This window comes from Tachypleus tridentatus, chromosome 4 (genome assembly GCF_004210375.1).
Source record: "Tachypleus tridentatus isolate NWPU-2018 chromosome 4, ASM421037v1, whole genome shotgun sequence".
Lineage (NCBI taxonomy): Eukaryota > Metazoa > Arthropoda > Merostomata > Xiphosura > Limulidae > Tachypleus > Tachypleus tridentatus.
In genome coordinates, this window is record NC_134828.1 from 67,119,330 (window position 1) to 67,142,945 (window position 23,616).

Consider the following 23,616-nt stretch of genomic DNA (forward strand, 5'->3'; position numbering starts at 1 on the left):
AATAATAATGGAGACTCTTTAGTTAAAAAAGAAGCAATTCTCCACATACAAGAAGTTGATTTCAACTTCAGATATTGAATTATTAGATATTTCCAGAGTTAACTGAACAAAGATCTACTAATGGTTCCTTATGGAATTTGTTGGATTTTCAAACACATTTTTGTAAAACCCTTCATGCACAAGATTACTCATGGGGACAATGACTTTGTTGGCTTCAGGATTCCTCTTACCATATGGTTGGCATAAAATATTCAAAGAAAATATTGTTTGTATTGTAATTAACCCAATCAACTGTGCTAGGATTTCCTATATATTTTACATAGATAGTCAGTAATATCCTGTTTTTTATTAGTTGTTTAAAAGAATGTTATGACTACATAATATGATGCAATATTTGAGACTCATATGTAAATAAATCAGTAATTTGAAGATTAAGATGTTCATATACTTGTAACATAAACTTGCAGTAATCCGAATGCAGATGTATTCTGTTTGTCTTACAAGTTTAATCTTGAGAAGTTCTCATAATATTAATATCTTGTTGATATGAAATATTTTTACATCTCAACAACATACACTCATCATGATGCAAAGGAAGGTACTTACTACTCTTCTACTTTCATTAAGAGTTTATTATTGTTTTTTTCTGTTTTCAGGAAGGATTTAAAAAAGCTATGGAACTGACAGGCAGTGAGTTTGTGGATAAAGTTTCTTATTATGGGAATGTTTGGTGGCCAGCTAGACTACTAGTTGAAGAAGCCATTAAGAACAGGAAAAATGTTAGTCTTAGTATGTTAATTTTAATTTTAAGTAGGAATTTTTTAACCCCATGTATTTGTCAAGATTTTGTGCAATGAGCTTTTTATTTTTAAATAACTAATAACGTTTAAAATTTCAAATGTGTTGGTAATTTTATGTAAAAAAAAAGTAGCACTTAAGAACTTAATTGGTTATAAAATATTTGCATACAACATTACTGTCATCACACCAGTGTTTCTGTGAGACGTGGGTCTTCAGTGTCACTAAAATAACAAGTTTTGCCAGCATATAATTTTTAATTTATTTAGCTGGTATTGATATATGTTAAACATTATTTTGAAACAACAATGTTGCAGTAACAGTATGTTACTGTTTGTAAATTAGAAACTGGTCTTACTAGAGCTGGGCATTTAGTGGAGCTTCATACTTTGTAGTTCATTAATTGTCAGATTCATTAATCAGTTATGCTTAACAAACTATTCTTGCATGTAACTTTAATAGTTGGAATAATAAAAAACAGTAGTAATTAGAAACACCAATTTTGATTACTTTTGTTACATTAGTTGATTCATCATTTATTATATATCATGATAACTGATTCTTAAAGGTAACTGATTATATTGAGTAAACCTCTCTACTATAATCACCACCATATATTTCAAATTCAAAAGACTGACTCCCTTTTAGAATGAATATTTCACAATTTCTTAATGTTTGAGGGTAAGATAAGTGATGCATATAAAGTACTTTTAAGGTATATTTCTCTAATATTTTGTACTACCACCATTAAGTTAAATCACTGCAATGTTTTCTTGAAATTTTTGGAGACAATAATTTGTTACCTAGTTCCAATCACAGTTTTATTTTTTTCATACTTAAGCCACATATTTGATACTTGTATTAATAAATATACTACATTTAATTATCCAATTGAAGTCATTTGTAATGTATGATCCACTGGTACGATGCATGAATCTGGACAACTTTTGCACAGGAGACTAAATAGTGGTCTCTAATTTCTGCACAGCAGTGCAAACATAATTTATGCAAAAAAATCTTAGCTGTATAAAACTGTTTTACTACATTAAAATGGATAAAAATATGCAACTTTAGTTTATGCTTTAACGAAAGTTTAGAGAAAAAAATCTCCCTGGTTCAATGTGTGAAAAAAAGAAAACCTTTATTATGCTTATTTAGGGATGATGTCTGGGTATGGCTTTTGAGAGCATTGAAGAAAATAAGATGAGAGACATATTAGTGATGAGAGCAGGACTTGGTTAAACTTTTCATCTTTTATTCTCATCATTATTTAATAGTACATATAATACATAAAAACTCCATCTCTATGTATAAAGACAAAACATATTTTTCTTTGCACCCAACTTTTCCAAATCTATTGGGCCAATCTCAACCAAAATGTATATGTAAACACTGAATTATAGGGAATGTTCTAATGGGTTCAAAGTTGAACTTAACCATATTTCTGTTTTCTGAAGCCTGTTGATTAATTATTCTTAGCCTTTTGAATCAATCTCAAACAATCTTGTCAAGTTCACACTTTAGACAACATTGAATATTCTGAAGGGATTCAAGGTTGATGTATGAAAGTTGCTGGAGTGTTTCTTAAACAACTGTGTTTTTCTCATGATTGAAATGTAGGGTGTTCAAGGGTGGGATCACTTCACAATCTTTATTTGTTGGTAGATGGAAATAAAACTGCAAATATTGTTTAATAAGAATCTTTATTATAATTTTGAAATGAAGTTTATGCTCAAGTTATTATTCGAAATATATGATTGTTGTTAAATTTACATTGTTTTAATTAAGTTCAAAAATTTCCCATCAGTTGATGGGTATTTTAGCTTGTTTGAAGTATATCAATGTACATTTGAAAAAAGAATTAATAATACATGTCCCAATTAATTACTTACTTAAATACACAAAAACATTAATATTTAACCCTCTCGAGTATTACGTGATTTTGTTGGTGCATTACTTTTGTATTAAACATTACTCAGTAAGAAATTGCTAATAGATAGATGGATTTAATTCTAGTCTTGAGTTGAATGTATATTTAGTTAAGTGTTCTAAATTTTGGATAATATTGGTTTATCGTTGTATGAATGCTTGATTCATCATCATAATAGTATAAGGGATTTTGAGTGGGATTCAAAGTCAACCAGAGAAAAGATTCTTCCTACTCAATGAATAATTTGTTTCACCTCATAATTCCAGTTTAATTACCCTGCAAAATATGAATTAGCCCTAACATTACATAATTTAATTAAGACACATGCATATATCATATAAATTATCTGTGTGTGTTTGTTTGTGACAGTGGGTTATAATTTTCCTAAAACTTTATAATTCAATTCCCTGCACTTAACAGTCAGAGCAATCAAATTTTCAAAATCAGTTACAAAAAAAGAAAGATAAATAACATTTTTAAGCCAGTGGACTTAATTATCTTTTATATTAAGCAACTTCTCATACTAATTAATTTAACGTGTTTAAAAAAATAATAAAAAAGATAATTTTATTCTGGCTCTTATTTGAATTTCGCTTCCCCAAGAATTGGTTAAATAAGTCAGTGGTCTGTGCTTATACTTGAACCCTTCTGGACTGAAGATGACATTTATGATATTAATAATTACTTTAGTAATCTCCCATGCTGTATGTGTTCTATAGGATATCCATGTGAAGCACATACTCTGATCGGTATATACACCCAAGGAACTGACAAGAAGATTTTTCATTTCTATTCCTAATAAATCTGACATTAATTATTTTATTATAAACTAATAATTGTGATGTGAAATTTCTTTTCCTTTCTATCTGTGATAAAAAACCTACAGGACATAATTCTGTATTTTAATTTTACACATTTTAAGAAGTGTTATGATCTTGTAGTTCAATAATATTCTTATTGAGGGGAGCTATGATTACTTGGTTCTGGTTCATTTTAATATGGTAACTGGTTCAAAATTTTCTTAAATGACACTCGGAGCTGTTACTTTATTTTTTATTGAGTTTTATTTATACTTCTGTGTGTGTGTTATCCAATGAAATTTAATATCAGTAAAAGTCCATTCACTTAGCTATAGTTTATGAAACAAGTAGTAGATATGAAAGTTTTAATGCTTTGTGTCACACAAGGAAATGTATAAACAATGTATGAGCCAAGGCTGTAATTTTATTATGACTGAATTGTTTCATGTATTCTGGTATGAAATAGAAAACTGACATAATAGTCTTTTAATGTATGAGTGAATATTTATTAATCTGATCTGTGTCAGCTTCATAATATGATGTCAACAGTTCTTATATTTGTTAGATTTTTTAAGTAAAATGAATTAATAGGCTATGAATCAGTTCCACCATGATGAGTAACTGGTTAGAAATATTTCAAACCTTTTATAAGTTGTTTTATATATTTCTGTAATTGTCAACCAAAACAAAATACTGTTTATAGGCATTTTTTATGAAGAAAATTAATGATGTGCAGTGTTAATGTTTCCAAAATCTTCCAGGTTGATCCTAGTGGTGAAATTGTGAATCTAACAAAGGGAGGATGTCCATGGAAAGATCATCTTTTCTCTATTGAAGAGGAACATGCCATAGCTCCAAAGATTAAGTTTGTGATTTATCAAGACATGAACCAACAGTGGCGAGTCCAGTGCGTTCCTGTGCGACTGGGTTCATTTGAAAATAGGCAAGTCCGATGTGTGATCAGGAAGTGATTTGTAACTTTATTAATATGTACATACATATGTGTCTTTGTTTTCAATCAATTTAATATTTACATCAGGTGTTTCTTCTGAAGCATTTATATATTAATCAGGGATCGTGCATGAAACTGCTAATGGGCCCAGCATGCTTTTCAATTCAGCACTTCTTGATAATGAGAAACCCACTTGAAATAAAAATTTATCTCAGAATGGCTAGTATGGGTATTAACACTTACTGATAACACTGCACAACAATTATTTTGAAAAGTTTTTGCTGATTGTGACAGGTACCTGGTGGGTATGCACAAATATAGTTTTGGTTTTGCTTCATCAGGTAGGAACATTGAGAAATAGACAGTTAACAGTTTACCGGCAATAATGTATTTAATTGCATTTACGTTTCTAATACACTATTAAGTTCAACATAATTAAAAGTGTTTTGCTCATGATTTTCATTTGTATTCAATGTCCGGTGCATCACGTTGCAGTTCCCAACAGTAGTCAGCAAGTATTAACTGATTCCAGTTGCCCTGATATAGTTTTTCCATTGTAGCAATATCCTGGTGAAACCTTTCACTGTGTTCGTCACCGACAGCACTGAGATTTGCGGGGAAGAAGTCCAAGTGTGAGTGGAGGAAATGAATCTTGAGTGACATGTTGCACTTCATTGTTTTGTATGCTTTGAGAGGTTTGTCTACCAGCTGAATGCAATGTGGGGCTCTGTAATTGCCAAGAAAATTGTCAACAATGTCTTTGAAAACTTTCCAGGCAATCTTTTTTGGCCTAACTAACAGATCTTCGAACCGCTTGCCATTCATAACATGTCTGATCTGAGGGTCAACAAAAATGCCCTCTTTGATCTTGGCCTCAGTTATTCTTGGGAACATCTGTCTTAAATTACGAAATCCTTTGCCTTCTTTGTTCATTGCTTTCACAAAATTCTTCATAAATCCCAATTTTATGTGAGGAAGAGGCAAAAAATCTTTGCCGGATCAACAAGCGGTTCTTGCACCACTTTTTTCTGTCCTGGAACTAACTTTTTACAGAGTGGCCAGCTCTGTCTAGAATAATGTGACTCTTTGGCGCTACTGTTCCATTCACAGATGAAACAACAGTACTTTGTATAGCTGAGCTGCAGTCCTAGTAACAGAGCAACGACTTTCAGATCTCCACAGATATTCCAGTTGTACTGCTGTACTGGATGTGCTTCAGCAACATTTTCATGTTCTCATAGGTTTCTTTCATGTGTGCTACATAACCAGCAGGTATTAAAGGGTGAACGTTGTCATTGTGTAACAGAACAGCTTTGAGGCTTAACGTTGAGGAATCAATAAAGAGATGCCACTCCTGCGGGTCATGGTCACAACCCAAAGCAGAGAACAATCCTTCGATATCAACACAGAAACAGAGACTGTCAACTTGTGCAAAGAATTTGGTTGAATCATCTTGGCGGCTTCGAAAAACAAATTTTTGTACCTGATGACAGCAAACATCATTCCTGCAGTCTCGAACCTAGCAATTCGACTTTTGCTTTTGAGAGACCCAAATCTCTGACCAGATCACCTGAGGAGCACTGTTCAAAATCTGAATCAATGTCACTGCCAGTTCCCTGCATTGCAGTTTCTTTATGTGGTTCATCTAAAGTCCATTCCACTGGTGGTTTCGAATTGGAAGACTGTCGTCATGTGGCATGAGTTTCATTGCTGAAGGCAGATTAGGGTATTCAATTGACTTTTTGTTTTTGGCAGAGAAACCAGACACATTAGTCAAACAGAAGTAACAGTCCGTCACATGGTTTTTCTGTTCTCGCCATATCATTGGGACAGCAAACAGCATTGTCTTTCGAATGCCTCTGATTCAAGCTCTCAGACAAACAGCACATGTCGCACAACAAATGTGAGACGCCCATTCCTGGTCTTGATCACCAGCTTTACAGCTGAAGTACAGATGATATGCTTTCTTCACAAGAGCAGTCATTGAGCGTCTCTGATGAACAAGCATATACACTCCACAAATATAGCAAAATGTATCGCGGCTGTTACGACATTGACAAGACATATTGACCAACACCAATTGTCCTGTAAAACGTCTGTATAACATCTAACTTACTTACAGTGCTACTGAGGCAATGCTGTATTCTAAAACAATAAGTACACACTATAAGGTCTATATTAATCCAATGAGCAGCATCTGTGTATGCAAGCCACTTTTGTAGCCTGCTGAGACAGTGTAAAGCTGGCTTCAGCCTGCCCAGGCATTTCTGGGCTGCATACTTCCACAGAACAGCTTCCAACCTGGCCTGATTTCATGCCTGGACATGCCCAGACTGCACAAAACATTGTTTCGTAGGTCTCTTACAGAAACGAAAATTTTTGGACACAAATGTAAGAAAAAACATGACAAAACTGAAGATTTTGATGAAACTGTACGTGATGGGCAAATTTGGATGTGATTTTTGTGATCAGCAACCAAAAATCTATAAGGAACATCCAATAGTCTTCAAGAAGCAAAAACTTTGTTGTGCAGTGTAAGGAGAGAACAACATTTTGACCTTCCTAGGTCATCTTCAGCACTTGGTCAGTCAATAAACCTCTTTAACTGGTACTTGAATTTCTCTTGTTGTTTTTTATTTCTTTTTAACCAGTTCCACTAAAATCAATAGGAAATGTGAGAATTGGAATCTTAGTATGATTAAGACAGAATTTAAATACAATGGAACTAAAACTACTGCTGATTTGATCAGCAGATAAAGCAAATAATTTAAGTGATAATACAGGGTAAGACTATTGTTTTGTTACTTAAGAATAAGCATAGTTTCAATATGTTGGTAAGAATTTTGTTCCAACTGTTGAATAAAACGTCATGATTGAAGCTGTTGAATAATAATGATTAACTTTTGTTTACATTTAAAGGTGTATTTGGCTCTGACACAAACATTATATTGAGCTAGTATAGTTTTCTTGGGTATGTCAACAACTGGCAGGTTAACCATTTTCATTCTTTTTCAGTATTCACTTAGTTCTTCACATGGATTACAGTGTAATTGTCTTTGGCCAGCTGAATACATTTTGAATGGCACTGGTTTTACCTCTCTATTTTGGGGTAAAGGTGCAAACAACAAAGGAATATACATATATATATATATATTACTTTCATAATATTTACTGACAATCATTTCCAGGATTATTATAGATTTTAGCATACAGGGTAAGCATTATTGAAATATTTCTCTCCAACAAGTATCATACATCACATAAGCTTAATCATACACCTATACTATAAAAATATTTTTTCAGACCAAGCTTAGCTAAATGGGATGTGGTGGAGATGTATTTTGAATGTAAAATTTTAAAACTTGACTGGTCATAAAAAGGTAACAAGATGGGAATAATTGTAGGCACATTTGTAAATGAAAAGCACAATTATTGAAAAACTGTATTTAACTTAGGCCTACTATAGCTAGTTTCAGATACGCAGATGTCAAATATAAGGTGGTCATAACAAACAACTTTCTTTGGCTTCCTCTAGTCCTGTCTGAATGCATGAAGCCACTTTCTAGACAATTTCAGATACAAAGGCCACAAATTACCACCTCTCTTAGAACATCTAGACATACAACAAGTTGTTTGAGGCAATTTTGAACTATTATATTTATGAAGTAAACAGAAAGCACAATAACATTGCAAGACACAGAACATATAGGTATCTGATTGTATTGATGCCCTCTACTGGTATAATTATTACAGTCCCTCATCATGGTTAACTTTTTTTAATAATATCACAAAAAACATTTTATTATATTCATGCATTGTATAAAAAATGATTAATTTATTTTATTTAGATTAAAGTAAAATGGACATGAAAAACTTTACTTGTAAAATTTATTATCAAAATTAAATATCCATTATTTAGAAGATGTGTGATTGAAATATATCTTTTACCATGTCAGTGGCTTGAAAAATGTTTTCTCAGAAGTGATTGACATCATAGATTGCAGAATATGTCATTGTAATTAATAATAATCTTTAATATTGTAATTAACATTACAGGTGTTTGGATAAAGCAGTTATTAATTATTCACTTTATACTCATTTCTTTAAATCATTTGAATTTTAGTACTTTTTTTTTACACCTCTCACTTTATATTGAATAGTGCTCGGAATGCCGAGGTGGATTAAGGTGTTTGATTTGCAATCCGAGGATCACAGGTTTGAATCCCCGTCACACCAAACATGCTCATCCTTTTAGCTGTGGGGGTGTTATAATGTGACGTTCAATCCCACTATTCATTAGTAAAAGAGTAGCCTACGTTTTGGCAGTGGGTGGTGATGACTAGCTGCCTTCCCTCTTGTCTTACATTGCCAAATTAGGGATAGCTAGTGCAGATAACTCTCGTGTAGCTTTGCTCAAAATTTAAAAACAAACAATTCTACTGAGTGTATTAGACCAGAGTAAAATGACATCTTTTCTATCTTCAAGTAATTTTTAATCTATTTTTAAGCAAAACTAACATTATGATAAATGTAGTCAAATCTTTTATGATATTGTAGTGCTTTCTCTAGGTTGTCTTTGCCTGAAAAATGGAGAGGACTTCGAAATGAAGAGCTTACTGAGAAGAGTGGAATTCCAGACTGTGTTTTCGTTCATGCTAGTGGTTTTATTGGTGGAAATAAGACATATGAAGGTGTGCTTGAGATGGCTCAATGGACACTGAAGGATCGTCCTATAGAGAACAAAGATTAATTGGAAATTATAGTTTTCTTTGAAAGTTTCAATAAATATTTATTGATAACATTTTAATTACTTAAGTTTTTATTCTGTTACAATAACCCTTGTACAGAGTTTTCTTTCAGAGGAATATCACTTGATCATGAAAATTTTATTACAGAGAGAAAAGGTCATTTATCTAAAATCAAATACCATATTGCTCCTAATTATCACCTCTATTATTTTTATAAAGCCTACCATTTCTGACAGCAGTAGTAATCCAACATATAAAAACAGTTTATATTACCAAGATATATACTTTGAGTTAAAAAACAGAAGAAAAGCAAACACACACACACACTTTTATTAGAACTGAAATCAACAAATCAGATGTGAAAATATAAACTGTAACTGCACAAATACTATAATTAGTACCCCCCCCCTTTGCTGTTTGCAGTGCCTGTGGAGGCATTAATTAGAGGCAATACAGTAGTTAATTTTTACTACTTAAATACTAGACAAAATATTAATTGCACTATTTGTTGTCATTAAATCTAATTAAATATATTATTCCCTTTTTTGTTTAATCACAAATTGGTGTCCCCTGGTAGCACAGTAGTATGTCTATGGACTTGCAATGCTAGTAACTGTGTATTATATATCCATGGGCAGAGCACTGATAGCCCATTTATTACTTTGTGCTTAACTTCAAACAAACAAAAAATCAGTTTTCCTGCAGAATTTGAAATTAGTTTTACTGTAGATTTAAGTAACACTCATTATATATTTCAAGTTTTTAGAGAAATTGAAGAGCAAGTATGGAAAGATTAATTAGAAGAGTCTTATAATTGTCTTACATTATTATTGTACAGTGGTTGATTATTTGAAACAAGGAATGTTTATTCCAGCACAATAAATTTGTATAGTGAATCTTCTGGAAAGACAAAATTGTTGTACCAAGATATTGAATTTAGAAAGTCAAATAATTTGAAATAGTTAAATGGGTAATACAAAAATACAAGGTGTGGAAAACAAATTTCAAGAGACCGTAATGCCAGAATTTTGAGGATGTATGGTGAATCTCTAAGAGAGAGTTGTACTGGAATATTGGCTTCTGACAATAAATTATTATAAATTAAGCAATAGCAATAACCAACACCGACAATTTCTAAAGAACGTTAGTAAAAGTATACTTATATATATATCAAAGTATATTTCTAGGATAGAGTAGTTGATATGAACTAGGTGTATTTTTGTCCAGTACAAGTTATCCTAGAATAAAGTTACAAGTACAAAACAATTAGGCTTAGTGGTAAATGTAACGGTGAAATCCCACTATTTGGTCAGCAGAGGTTGACCGTAAATACTGTCGACTATCTACCTTCCCTATGATAAAAGACAAATGAGAACCTCACTGGTGCAGCGGCAAGTCTACGGACTTACAACGCTACAATCAGGGGTTCGTTTCCTCCAGGTGGAAATAGCTAGTAGCGCGATGTGGTTTTGCTATTTAAAAAAACCCCGCAAAAGACAAATGAACAGCATAATACGTGATAAATGATAGAAGTATTAATACTTTAATACTTCTTTACAACGTCTTTACAAACTGTCTTCACTTGTACACTGTTTTAACTTGTAGGTCTGTTTATAAAACCCTTACAACGAAAATACCTCGATAATGGTACTGTACTGTGACTGCAGAAGGAATAATTTGCTTGTGTAACTTCAGAGATAATAAACCGAGTAACTGAATAAACGTAATAACTAACTCTGATTCGGGTACTTTACTAATTGCAGGTACTACCTATTGAAAACAAAACTGGCCGAATGCTGTACTGATTCTCTTAATATTAATATGATCTCATCTTAATATTCCCCGAATTTACTAGGTTGTTGACATGAAGGGCACGGCATGGCCAGGTGGTTAAGGCACTTGACTCTTAATTCGAGGGTCGCGGGTTCGAATCCCGGTCGCACCAAACATGCTCGCCATTTCAGCCGTGGGGGCGTTTTAATGTTATGATAAATCCCACTATTCCTTGGTAAAAGAGTAGCCCAAGAGTTGGCGGTGGGTGGTGATGACTAGCTGCCTTCCCTCTAGTCTTACACTGCTGAATTAGGGACGGCTAGCACAGATAGCCCTCGTGTAGCTTTACGCGAAATTCAAAACAAACAGCGTTATATCAAGTAATTAATTCGTCACTAAAACCTTCAAAAAACTTGTTGTTTCACTCAACAATGTCTCAGTGGGTTTTACTTTTATTTTATTTTTCTCCTTTTGTGTTACACATATTTTTTATCTATCTTACTTAAATCTCAAAACAACACAAACAAAACATGAAACATCTCGAATGTGTCTAAAAAAGTCTTTCAAGGTTTTCTTTTACAATTAACGTAATTGTTTTTGTATTACACATGCATTTAAAAAAGCATTTCGATATAGAAGTTTAGGTTTTATTAACTGGAAATGTCTTAAAACATCTGTATTTTTAAAGAAAATTATCAGAATTTGAAAACTTTTATTTTTTAAGCTAATAAATTTTGTTTAATGTTTAGAAAAACAGTGAACATCAAACACATTATGCTGTGGTAAAATACAACAAACTGTTTGATTAAACAAGAAACTGTAATGATTGGCTATATTTTAATTGTTGTTATTCTTTATTTATTTTTACACAAAGCTGTTCATGTCTGATTGCTTTAGCCGTACCTAGTTTTGAAACGATAGGTAAGTCATTATCCCCTCCCCTCAACCACACTAACCTGTTAACTACTCTAAATGAATAGCAGGAATTGAATGTCTCAATTTAAAACGTACTGTCGTAGAGAAAGCAATCGTATTCTTGATAGAAGGATTTAACTGTATGGGGTATTACCAATTCATAATTTTAGAATACTTTAAACATTCATTAAAATATACGTTAAAATTGGCTTGTTCTGGGATCAGGAGACATTTTAACAGAAGAGGAAAAAAGAATACGACTTGCTAGCATGAATGCTAAGTGGTGCTTGGAATTAAATCACCATTTATAAAACAGTGCATTGCACCAATATACAGTGGTAACTCGGCTCTTGAACTACTCCCTTCTCAGATAATCCGGTTTTCAAACATAAACACGGCTCCCGAATCAAGCTGTCGTGGCCTGAACCCCCCAAAATAACCCGAAGGACCATTTTCGGCTCACGCCAATCTTGCCCAAAACATTTACCCGCACCTGTCTCTCAGTCCACATCCCCGCTAAAATCTGCTGTGAACGTTCTCGTTTTTCTTTTGTTGTTGTTCTAAATATTCTGATTGAATAAGCCACCATTGGGTTAAAGAAGGATAATGAAAGCAGCAAACCAAAAAGAAAAGTTGTTAGAGCCACAATAGAGGTGAAAAAAAAGATCTCATAGCGAAGTACGAGAGTGGTGTTCACGTGTCTAACCTTGCTACACAGTTTGATATGGCGAAATCTACAGTCTGCACTATACTGTAAAATAAAGAGGCCATCAAAGGAGCTGACGTTGCAAAAGGAGTGACAGTGCTTGCGACACAAAAGTCACAAACAATGGAAGAGGTAGAAAAACTGGTTGATTTGGGTAAACGAAAAACAATTAGCTGGTGATAGCATTTCTGAGACCATCATTTGTGAGAAAGCATGCTGACCTCCTGAAAAACACCCCTGGAACGAGTACTGATACAAGTGATGCCTTTAAGGCTAGTAGGGTGTGGTTTGAAAAATTTAGGAAGAGAAGTGGCATACATAGTGTGGTGAGACATGGATGGGGAGGATGCCAGGCAGAAACAAACCTCATTAGACAAGTTTTTAGTGAGAAATAAGTCCAGTGAATTTCAAGCAGGTTGTAGCGGTGCAAAGAGAAAGAACCTCAGAAGGAGAGTTACCTGAAGTTTTTATGGAAGGTGACTCCCCTTTCAAACAATAATAACCCTCCTACTCTCCACGTTCCTCACCACCTTTCACTTACGCCATCAGATCTCCTCAGCACACGTAAAGTGCAGTTAAATTTTCATTTATTGTTTTTTTTTATTGTGTTTATAGTTTTTGTGGTTGACTTTATGCATGTAAGTATTATTATACAGGTATAAATAAGCAATATTTTTACTTAAAATGCTTCATAATGCGTAATTTTTGGAGGTCTGTAACGGATTAATTTAATTTACAGTATTTCTTATTGGAAAAATTGATTCGGTTTTCGAACAGCCTTGTGGAACGAATTAAGTTCAAGAACCGAGAAAAACTGTACATAATAGTACCAGTTTCAGTTTCACATAGCGCATGTTCTGGAGTATGACACAGTCTAACAACTTGTATCCTAAAGATAGTATTAAATCTTCAACTAAAATAAAGTACAAAACAACTTTTCGGGTTAAGAAAGAGAGTTTGCACGTGACTCTTGCTGTGCATGCATCTTCGGGAAGAGAGCTTAAACGGGTACGAGGTTGTAGGAGCGCTGCACTTAGATTTTAGATTATTAATTAATATATGTATAAAGTTGTTCCTTTTTATAGATTTAATTTTAGTTTGAGTTCTTGTGTATGTAGAGCTTCTATGATATTGCGTTTGTTTGTATTTTGTAGAATGTTGGTGTTTTTATCTTGTTTTAAAATAAATTTAGTTGTTTTCTGAAATATTACATTTTGAGTTAAGTTGTTTTTTTTCCAGTGTCAGTTGTTTTTTCGCTTATATCAAGAATATATGGAATGTAGTAGCGGAAGGGTTTCTTCTTTCTTTGGATTTATTATTGTTCGTTTGTTGTTGAGTGCCTTTTTGTCGTATGTGTTTATGCATATTTTTTTAAAACAATTTTGGAGGAAATTTGTTGATGTTGGTAAAGATGGTGTGGTAATGACTAACTACCATTCCTCTAGTTTCACATTAGGAATGACCAGCAGAGATAACTCTAGTAGCTTGGTATAAAATTCACAAACATAGATAAAAACTATTTCAGTGCTGCTTCTTATGTGTTAAGTTCTAGCTATTCATGGGAGAGGCTTATATTCAAAAGTAGTTATTTCATTCCCTGTAAAAATAATTGTATATTTTAGAAATTGTAACAGCTTGAAAGTAAATAATTTTACATTGTGATTTGAAGGGGGAATTTGAGAAAATTTTCAGAAGAACACAATAATATTGAATGTTATTTTGTTTTGCCAAAGAGGCCAGGCATGGCCAGGTGGTTAAGGCACTTGACTTGTAATCTGAGGATCGAGGATTGGAATCTCTCTTACACCAAACATGCTCGCTCTTTCAGCCATGGGGGCATTATAATGTGACGGTTAATCTCACTATTCCTTGGTGAAAGAGTAGCCTAAGAGTTAATGGTGGGTGGTAATGACTAGCTGCCTTCCCTCTAGTCTTACGCTTCAAAATTAGGGATGGCTAGCTCAGATAACCTTCGTGTAGCTTTGCACGAAATTCACAACAAACCATACCAACGTTTCACGCTAACCATCCTTAAATTAGTATTGAGAGACAAGAAGGAATGTAACTTTTCATTATTACCGACCACCAACTCTTGGACTACTCTTTTACTAAGGAACAGTCCAGAAAGACATCTTTGACATAACAACTCTAAAGTACATTTGATTACACACAAGGTTACAAGGTTTATAGATCAAAATAATCTGTTGTATCATTAATATTGTAATGCTTTAAAGCATACTGTCACTGCAATGGATTAATTTGTGGATGTTGACTTAGCTAAACCGTAGTATTAGAAGCTGGAAACTATCATCACAAAAGTAAGGTTGTACTTACTTTTGTGAATATAGTCTACCTTATATTTTTTATCAGTATGTCAGTGTAACATTTGGGAACGATTTTTTAATTGCTGTATTATGAAGTAAACATTCAATTTTATCACCTTCAAATATATAAGATTAGAAGCATATAATCCTTTTTTGTTTTATCAGTAGTGGATGGTAATGCATTCACATATTGGCACATTACAGATTCTTATGATATTTTATTGCTTCAGTTGTTCAGGAACTGTGTATTCAGCAGTAGAAACAGAAACAGGGTTGGAGGTGGTTATAAAGCAGATTAACTTAACGGAAGAAATTAGAAAAGGACTTCTCATCACCGAACTTTCAGTGCTCCAGGAGAAAAAACATCAGAATATTGTGAACTACTTGGACAGCTTCATTGTCGGTGATGAACTCTGGGTAAGTGTTTTAGCGTTATATATTAGTTAACTCTGTTTTATTTTTAAATTTACCGATTATGGAGTGTAGGTAAAGGTACTGGCTTTATTTAATTAAGTGGGATAGTTTTGAGCAACCCTACAAGTTTAAGAATGTTTTTACATATTACTCATATATGTGTGAATTTTAAAATTGTGTAATAGAGAAGGAGACTGTGTGGTTATATCCACATTTGCTTCTGACACAAAAAATTTTAATTTATTCCATATACAGTGGAACCCCTCTAAAGCAGCCACCTTTGGGACTGAGACAAACTGGCCTGAATAGAGGGGTGCCACTGTACATAATTAGGGATGTGTAAACAAAAAAAGGGACTGTGATTGAATGACTGCTTTCAAGGGGTGGCCGCTTAGAGGGGTTCCACTGTATATGACTTTCAAATAAGTTTATACTGACATGCTGTGCTACTACTAGCACACTTTCTGTTCTAGCACAAAATATATCATTGGAAATTTTAGTTTATACGTTTAGTTCATTCAGCTTCTACTTACATATGTTTGGTTCACAGTCTATATATAGTTGTTGAAATTATTTTATTCAGGAATAGTTGAGTTTTTTAAATTATTGGCAGTCTATACAATACTCAGAAATGGAGCATGACATGGAAAATTGTAAACATTGTTTAATGTAATAAATATTAAATTTTCAGTTTCTTACACAAAATGCCATCCAACACAATATTTTATAAATTTTTTGGATGATATCATAACTTCAGTGATCAATATACATGAGTGTACTTCAAAAAATCTTTTCACGTAGTAAAATAAAAGTAGAAATAGATAAAAGTAAGAAGGATGTAGAAAAGTGTTCTTTTGTAATTCACTCTTTAAATTGAATTTGTAATTTTTTTCTTTGAACTACACATTTTACTATAACATAAGTGTCTAACTCCTGAACAATGTTAAAGAAGTGATTTTAGCTTGTTTCCTTCGTCATGAAGAATATTTTAAACAACTTTGCTATTTTGATTAGGTATATGATTTCTGTCAGAATCTTAAATGAGGAAAAGTAAATTCTTCTGTCTCATTATTCTGTATAATTTTATTAAGTAAAAAACTGTAAGTGAAATCATAAACTTTTTTTTGTTTAGATAATAATGGAATATTTAGAAGTTGGCTGCCTGACTAATGTTATCAACGAAACCTGTTTCTGTGAAAGTGAAATATCAGCAGTTTGTAAGTAAGTAAGTTGTATTGATTGTTATTAATAGGTTTCTCTTATTTGTCCTACTACATATTTCAGTCATTATAGCCTTCTACAAAGACAGAAATGATGATTCACTTTTAATATTAAATTTGCAGACATTACTTATGGGATAACCTGATATATATGTATGTATGTATGCATAGAGATGTATATACACATATATAAGATAAGATATTAAATAACAAAAGCACACTGAATAAAAATTATACTGACATCTTAAGATATTAATTTTTAAAATAAACTAGCATATTATTTAAGTTCTCAAGGGATTAGACTTTCTGCATTTTAACAATGTTATTCACCGAGATGTTAAAAGTGACAACATTTTACTTGGAAGGGATTGGAGGATAAAACTAGGTTATTTTTCAAATGTATACCTTTGTGAACATGTGCAGTTCCAAGTTTTCAACTTGTTTATAAAGAACTTATTATAAATTATATGTACATATGAAACAAATGGAAAGTAACATTTGGCTCCAGGTACTATTAACCAGTAGTAATATACAATGAGCAAACACACACAAAATATTTATATTGTTTTTGAAACCTGTCTATTTGAAGTTTAACTTTTCAAGATTTGAGTATTATAAAACACGTTAATTACAGATGTATTACTTTAGACATAGTTTTCTTAAATTGTGTGTTGTGGCTGAAAATCAAAAGCGTGTAAAAAATGAAAACATCAATCTTTTATATACCTCTAATTCTAAACCTCAATAAACAAATTACAAGGAACGTGTGAAATGAACTACAACTGTATTTAACTTGAGTTCTAATATCGAATAAAAAGCTTGTTTGTTTTTGTATTACAGGATATAAAAGATAGATTAGAAGTGCTGTTTCTCACATAGCTTTAATTTTGACCCACAATGGAGAAACTGAGAACATTGGAAAAGCATAAATCGACATCTGAACTTGATTGATGTTTATAACATATTTTAAGCCAATATTTTATCTATTTTTTCTGTTTAAATTATACTTATGTTTAATTGTATTTTAAACTTTTCAACACCAACTACTTTATTGATATGATAACTTTCTTTTGCTTCTTTCCATCACACAGGTGATTTTGGACTATGTGCAAAAATATCCGAAGAACGAAACAAAAGGACATCTCTAGTTGAGACTCGTTATTGGATGGCTCCTGAAATAGGAAGAGCCTATTTAGTATGGGCCTAAAGTTGGCATATGGTCACTAGGTATCACAGCAATTGAAATGTTAAATGGTAGCCCTCTTTATTATGACAAAGATCCTGATGTGGTAAGTGCTGACAATCAGTACTTAGAACCAAAGAGTAAAAGTAGATTGAATTTGAGTTTTTCCTCATTTGAATGTCTCTCATTTTTCTTCTGTGTAAGTTGTTTACGTTTTAAAAATCATAAAGACGTTGAATTAGACAGATAATTAAAGATTTTGGTACAGCAATAGTATAAAATTTTTAGGCTTTCAGTGAATAAAATTATAGTCTTTTAATAATTTGGATGCATTAATGCTTTGCTTTAATATTTTGTGTTGTTAAAGTTAGGTTATTGATTTAGTCATCAAGTCACAATCTTTTTTCAGGTAAAAGATTTAATAGCAAGAAATGGGAAGCCAAACATCAAATGTAAAGATAGCCTGTCTTCAGTGTTTAAAGATTTCTTAGACAGGTGCTTAGAAGTTGATGAAGATAAAAGATACAGTGCTTCTGAACTCTTAAAGGTATGGTAGAAAGTAGTGTTATTTTACTAGGTTATTTTGTTTTGTTTTGAACCTATTATCTTACAATGTTCATCTTAGAATCTGAGAGGTTCATCTTAATATGGCGCCATTTTATAGTTTCATATTTGTTTATTTCATAATATCCATAACTCTGTACAGTATCAACTTTTATTAGTGAAAAATGGAGTAATTTTCACTTCCCTAACCAACATTTACTTAAATATTTTTACTTTATAAAAACGTCATGTTACATTTAATCCCATCCATTCACATTTACTTTAGTTGATTTCTTAGAGGTAAAAGTGTTTTAACTTGATAGTGGTGCCAAAGTTATAAAAGTGAAAATGCTGGATTTTATTTTCAGATACTTTAAATTGAAAAAAATAAATTTGTGTTTTACTATATTGTATGGCTTATCGAAGAGACAGTTCTCTATTTATATTTTTATGACGAAAGCTGTTTCATTGTTAGCATTTTCCCTTGTCTTTATTCAGATATAAACATGATGTACATTATTATCTACTTAGTGAAAAAACAACTCTTCCATAACATGATTAAGGTATAATTTGTTTTTCCCAGTAAGAGTCACTTAGCTGTTTGAGGTATTTCCATAAATTTTTAGAATTACAAATGTTTTTGTTATTTTAAAAGTTCATGGTTTGATAATCTCACATATCTAATATTTATAAAATAAGCACATTATGAAGAATTGCATATCTACCACAAGAGAAACCACTTGTCAATTCATGTTGTTGTGAATGAAATATACCATATGATGTCTTGAAAAGGAAGTTACACTGGAGCCTTAGCAATTAGTCTATATCATATCATATGATCAAGAGTGGTATGATTTTGTGATGTAAATCCTCACAGAGTAGAATAATTTATGTAAATCTGTATAAATATCATTTTTACAGATATACGATCCTTCGGTTATTTTGAATACTTTGCTAGATACATGGAGCATGGTTGTTTATATCATGTTTGAGATGAGTGGCAGTCTTCCTTCTGTTCATCAAGCCAAGATGTTCCAATTTTTCTTTTCTCATTTACCAATTTACCTCTTTTGGTTTCACAGTATAGGTGTACTTGACAGTGTTTGGGAAGTCATTTAAGTCTATATTTCATCAAAGTTTGGAGAGCGTGAACAGTATTACGTAACGCAAACTCCCTGCTCTACATATTGTTCTCTATGCTTTGTGGACTATAACATAAGAAGAAAACTTAATATATAGTGTTAATCACATTCTTATCAACGTTTATATGTATCTTGCATATACTAGTATCCTATGTTAGCTGTATAGTTAAGACACTACATAGAGTACAATGGCAAGTATTTCAGGCTCTAAGTTTGATCAGTTTGTTTTTTTAAGCAAAATCCTTATGATATGTCCTTGGTACATATACAGGGAATTCTGAAAAGTAACTATTTTCACACAGGTTCATTCAGTTCTGAAATTTTACAATGAGTAATGGCAATGAAAGGAATGACAAAATATTCTCTTGTCATAATACAGTAAAATCATCTGTTTAACAAAAGTCTTTATTTGACATTTTACACATTTTGTTAAACAGATATCTTTTTTTTGTTTTTTTATTTTCTCACACAGCATCCATTCATGGATCTAGCAGAAGAGTGGAAACTTTACAACCCCTCACAGTGACAGCAGCGAAATGTGTAGAAGAAATTATTAATAGATCAGAACCAGATATCCCAATATATTACTAATGTATAATGCTGACTTATCATCATATTAACTAAACTTACTTATATCATGTTAATGTTAATTTAGTAAAAGTAAACAAATATGTAGTGTTGTTAAAAACATAAAACAAATCCCAGATAGTTCCAGTAGTAGCTGGGAGTTGATGTTCTTGTGACATTATTTTATACTTTTTACACTGTGAATCAAGTATTAAATGACAATATTACTATTATAGATAATGACAATGAAAATTGTTTTCAAGTTTGCAGTCTCGATTAGTTTTTGTTATTAATAGTTTAAACAATCTCAATTACTGCAAAGATTGAAGATTTAGAGAGGCTTGTTTAATTGGCCAAACGGGAGATTATGAAATTAAAAAAAAAAGTAAAAAACTACAAGAAATAAGGTTGGCTGAATGTTTGAATTTTTGTAATTGCATTAAGAATAACAAAAATGTTAGGATTCTGGAAGGGATTTTTCGGGATGATACAGAAAAAACTAACATTTGATGATTATGGAATTGTTAATAAACTCTACATTTTCTAGATATAATTTTATTTTAATTCTTGAATAGTGGACAGCTGTCAGAGATTGTAAACTTTTTTCAATGGAGGCAATACAAACTGTCCAGATACGTATGTACCTATTTGTCTTGCCTGAGCAGTGAGAAGAGTTTTTGGTAGTCTGAGATGTTTAGGATTATCAAAGAGTGTGTGTTTTTCTTATAGCAAAGCCACATTGGGCTATCTGCTGAGTCCACCGAGGGGAATCAAGCCCCTCATTTTAGCGTTTTAAATCCGTAGACTCACCACTGAACCAGCGAGGGACGATTGTCAAGGAAACGGATGTTATTGAAGCATCATTTTAGTTCGTACTTGATAATAAGAAAAGTAAGATTAGGTTACACAAGTGTAAACTTTGGCATGGTAAGAGTCATCTTTTGCTGATACAATTTTATTTCTTTAAAAGGGTGGTTGGTCTTTGAACGTTTTTCATTCAAATGTGATATATGTAATCTGTTAACGGATATGAATTGAGGACTTGATAAATATTTTAATCATATTTGTTGAATTTGAGTTTTTTCCTTACTTTATAGATTAGTATTGTAAATGGGACAGCGTAGATGATTCAACAGGTTCCCATGTTGTCCTTCAAGTATTTATATGTATTAATAAGAATCATTAGTAAAGTCCGTTGTGTTAATTCATGTGCATAGTGATGTCATTACTGTTACGAATTCAAAGTATCAGTAAGAGTACCTTATTTACTTGATTTATTGCTTTAATTATGATGTCAAGCTTACTTGATTGAACCTTTTGATATTTTTGATATTATCTATATTTTTGTGTAAAAATCCAAAATAACTGTAGAGGTTTATTTGATACAGTTTATTCCATTTCACTAACATATTTGAAAATTATCGAGAAAATATCAATAAAATAAGATAGGAATTCTGCATAAACAACATTTAGTTAATGTGTAGAGTATGATTTTGATAAAAAAATGTTTTGTTGGTTAATTGTCATTACAGACAAAACCATATAATGGGATATCTGTAGAAGTTTTAAGTGGTTTATATAGATTAAGTTTAATGCAACAAAGAAGGTAAACACACGAATAGACGCATAAATACATTAACTGTAATATTGAAACTATAAATATCCAATTATTTAACATACACATGATAAAAATTTATCTTCAAAGCAATATCTGATAGTTGCAAAGAATTAACTATAATTTTAAGAAGTTTATTGCAGGTCATGAAGACTGTGGCATCTGAAATTGTATCCACTTTTTAGAAGGTCAACAAAAACTTGTGTAAGTCACAAAACTGTTGCACTTGTTTATTAGCTTATAAGCATCACTGTTATCAAAACACAACATGAACAACCCGTGGAAATACTTAAGACAATTGTTACTGCAATAATATTAAACAATGAAGAGCATCATAAAAACCTTTAAACCCCTTTCTGTATGTCTGTTTTGTGACTAAATTATTACATCATAATAAGTACAAATTAAGGCAAGTTAAAAGGATAAAAGTTAGGTTTTATCTTCATAAAAGGCCAATTTTGGTACTAATATAGTGTAATTTCACCATGAAATGTATTTTAAATATCTTATAAAATTGTTTTTTTTCTTAAATTCCTATGATATAGTTTTGTTTTTGTATTTCTAAAATGTTAAAGTTGTGTAGTATTATCTTCTTATCTAACAACTAGTAAATCATCTTTCCAGGTCGATAGCTTCATGGCCAATGAATTTGAAATCTTTATTCCAGTGTACTTAATGGTCTGCCTTCTTTGGTGGTTGTCTGGCCAGTATCGAGGATCGAGAGCAAAACAGGTCATTGTAACGATTACTAGAATATCGAATCTTGACAATTGTATTACAGTTAGAGGAATAAAAAGGACTGTTCATGCAATCGGGAGAAGTGAATGATTCTGTAATAGAAATACTTAGAGCCAAACTTATTAGTTATTTAAATATCGAAACACAGTTGTACAGGGCCTTTACTATATTCTAAAAATTAATATTTATGATACAATCAAAAGTAAGCGTGCCATATTTTCTGTTTTGTTAAGAGTCTTTGAATTTGTATTTGTTTGAAAAGTATGTAACATTTGATTTGAATTACCGGTTTTATATAAAATAACTTTGTGAAAAATTATAATTGTAATTACAAATTATATTTGAACTCGACTTTTAAACCTGATTTTATTTGTTAAAGAAATATACATGGACCAAGTTAAGACACAGATTTTATTTTTACAATAAGACCTCCAAATCTTTAGTAACGGGCCTGCAGCTGTATATGGTACAGTGACTTTAGTATTTTATATTAGAACTATTTTTGATCGTAATATAACATAGGTTACACCTCGTGTCTCCATGTCCGGTCATGATCTACCAGACAGCAATACATTTCTACAATAGTTCGTCAGTTTAAAATACCAAAAATTGTGTCGTAATTCTGTTGTGTTGAAAACAAATCACGTCTACCATTTGGTTTTCATGATCCAATAAGTATATAAATACGACTGCTTATTAGCACAGAAATCCCTTGACACCGTGTTTGGTAATTCAACTGATATGTTCTCCAATTTATTGACACAAATCCTTATGTTATTAATAACCTTCTTGAGATATACAACGGCAGTATGGGAGATGTGACTGCAAGCCTTATCTTGGTAGAACCAATAATACTCTGATGATCTAGTTTTTGGACATAATTTTCGTTTGTTTATATTATGTACAGTTGCATATTCAATACTGTTTTAATATAAAATACTGAGCTTTTTGTGCAGTGTATTCAAAGATGTAATAAATGTAATGAAAAATTTGTTTGTTTGTTTTTGTTTAAAATGTCTTGCAAAGCTACAGGTAATAGCTATCTGCGCTAGCGGCCCCTAAGTTAACAGTGTAATACAAGTGGAAAGGTAGGTAGACATCACCATCCACCTCCAACTCTTGGGTTGTTATTTTAGCAACATTATACCGCCCCATGCGTCTGAAATGGTGAAATTGTTTGGTGTGATGGGGATTTCAATCCGCGCCTCTTATATTTAGAGTAGAATGCCCTAAATACCTTGCCATGCC

The 23,616-nt window shown here is 32.0% G+C and overlaps 2 protein-coding genes across 8 annotated transcripts in view; both read left to right on the forward strand.

Moving 5' to 3' along the window:
• LOC143249350 (MYG1 exonuclease) overlaps positions 1–9,281 on the forward strand; it is a 42,020-nt gene extending 32,739 nt beyond the window's left edge. For all 4 annotated transcript variants that reach the window (XM_076499051.1, XM_076499052.1, XM_076499053.1 and 1 more), the window contains 3 exons: positions 657–779; positions 4,290–4,471; positions 9,050–9,281. In XM_076499051.1, coding sequence (XP_076355166.1) covers positions 657–779; positions 4,290–4,471; positions 9,050–9,230 — 486 coding nt within the window. In that variant the 3' untranslated portion in view covers positions 9,231–9,281. The remainder of the gene's footprint in view (positions 1–656; positions 780–4,289; positions 4,472–9,049) is intronic.
• Positions 9,282–9,433: 152 nt separating this feature from the next.
• LOC143249351 (serine/threonine-protein kinase PAK 1-like) lies at positions 9,434–23,333 on the forward strand. 4 transcript variants are annotated; one of them, XM_076499055.1, is made up of 6 exons: positions 9,434–15,363; positions 16,493–16,581; positions 17,672–17,869; positions 18,173–18,310; positions 19,921–21,834; positions 22,255–23,333. In XM_076499055.1, exons 1-3 carry the CDS (start codon positions 15,118–15,120, stop codon positions 17,673–17,675), a joined length of 339 nt encoding a protein of 112 aa, XP_076355170.1. In that variant the 5' UTR covers positions 9,434–15,117; the 3' UTR covers positions 17,676–17,869; positions 18,173–18,310; positions 19,921–21,834; positions 22,255–23,333. The 4 variants fall into 3 exon arrangements, with proteins under 4 accessions (XP_076355171.1, XP_076355170.1, XP_076355173.1 ...); XM_076499056.1 differs by having other exon boundaries at positions 16,493–16,585; XM_076499057.1 differs by having other exon boundaries at positions 20,745–21,834.
• The last annotated feature ends 283 nt before the right edge of the window (positions 23,334–23,616 follow it).

Bases quoted from the DNA above. Each gene is read 5' to 3' on its own strand.
- LOC143249351 (XM_076499056.1), top strand. From the start codon at position 15,118: ATGGTAATGCATTCACATATTGGCACATTACAGATTCTTATGATATTT. The intron at 15,364-16,492 runs GTAAGTGTTTTA...TTTTTTGTTTAG, and splicing joins TTGTCGGTGATGAACTCTGG to ATAATAATGGAATATTTAGA.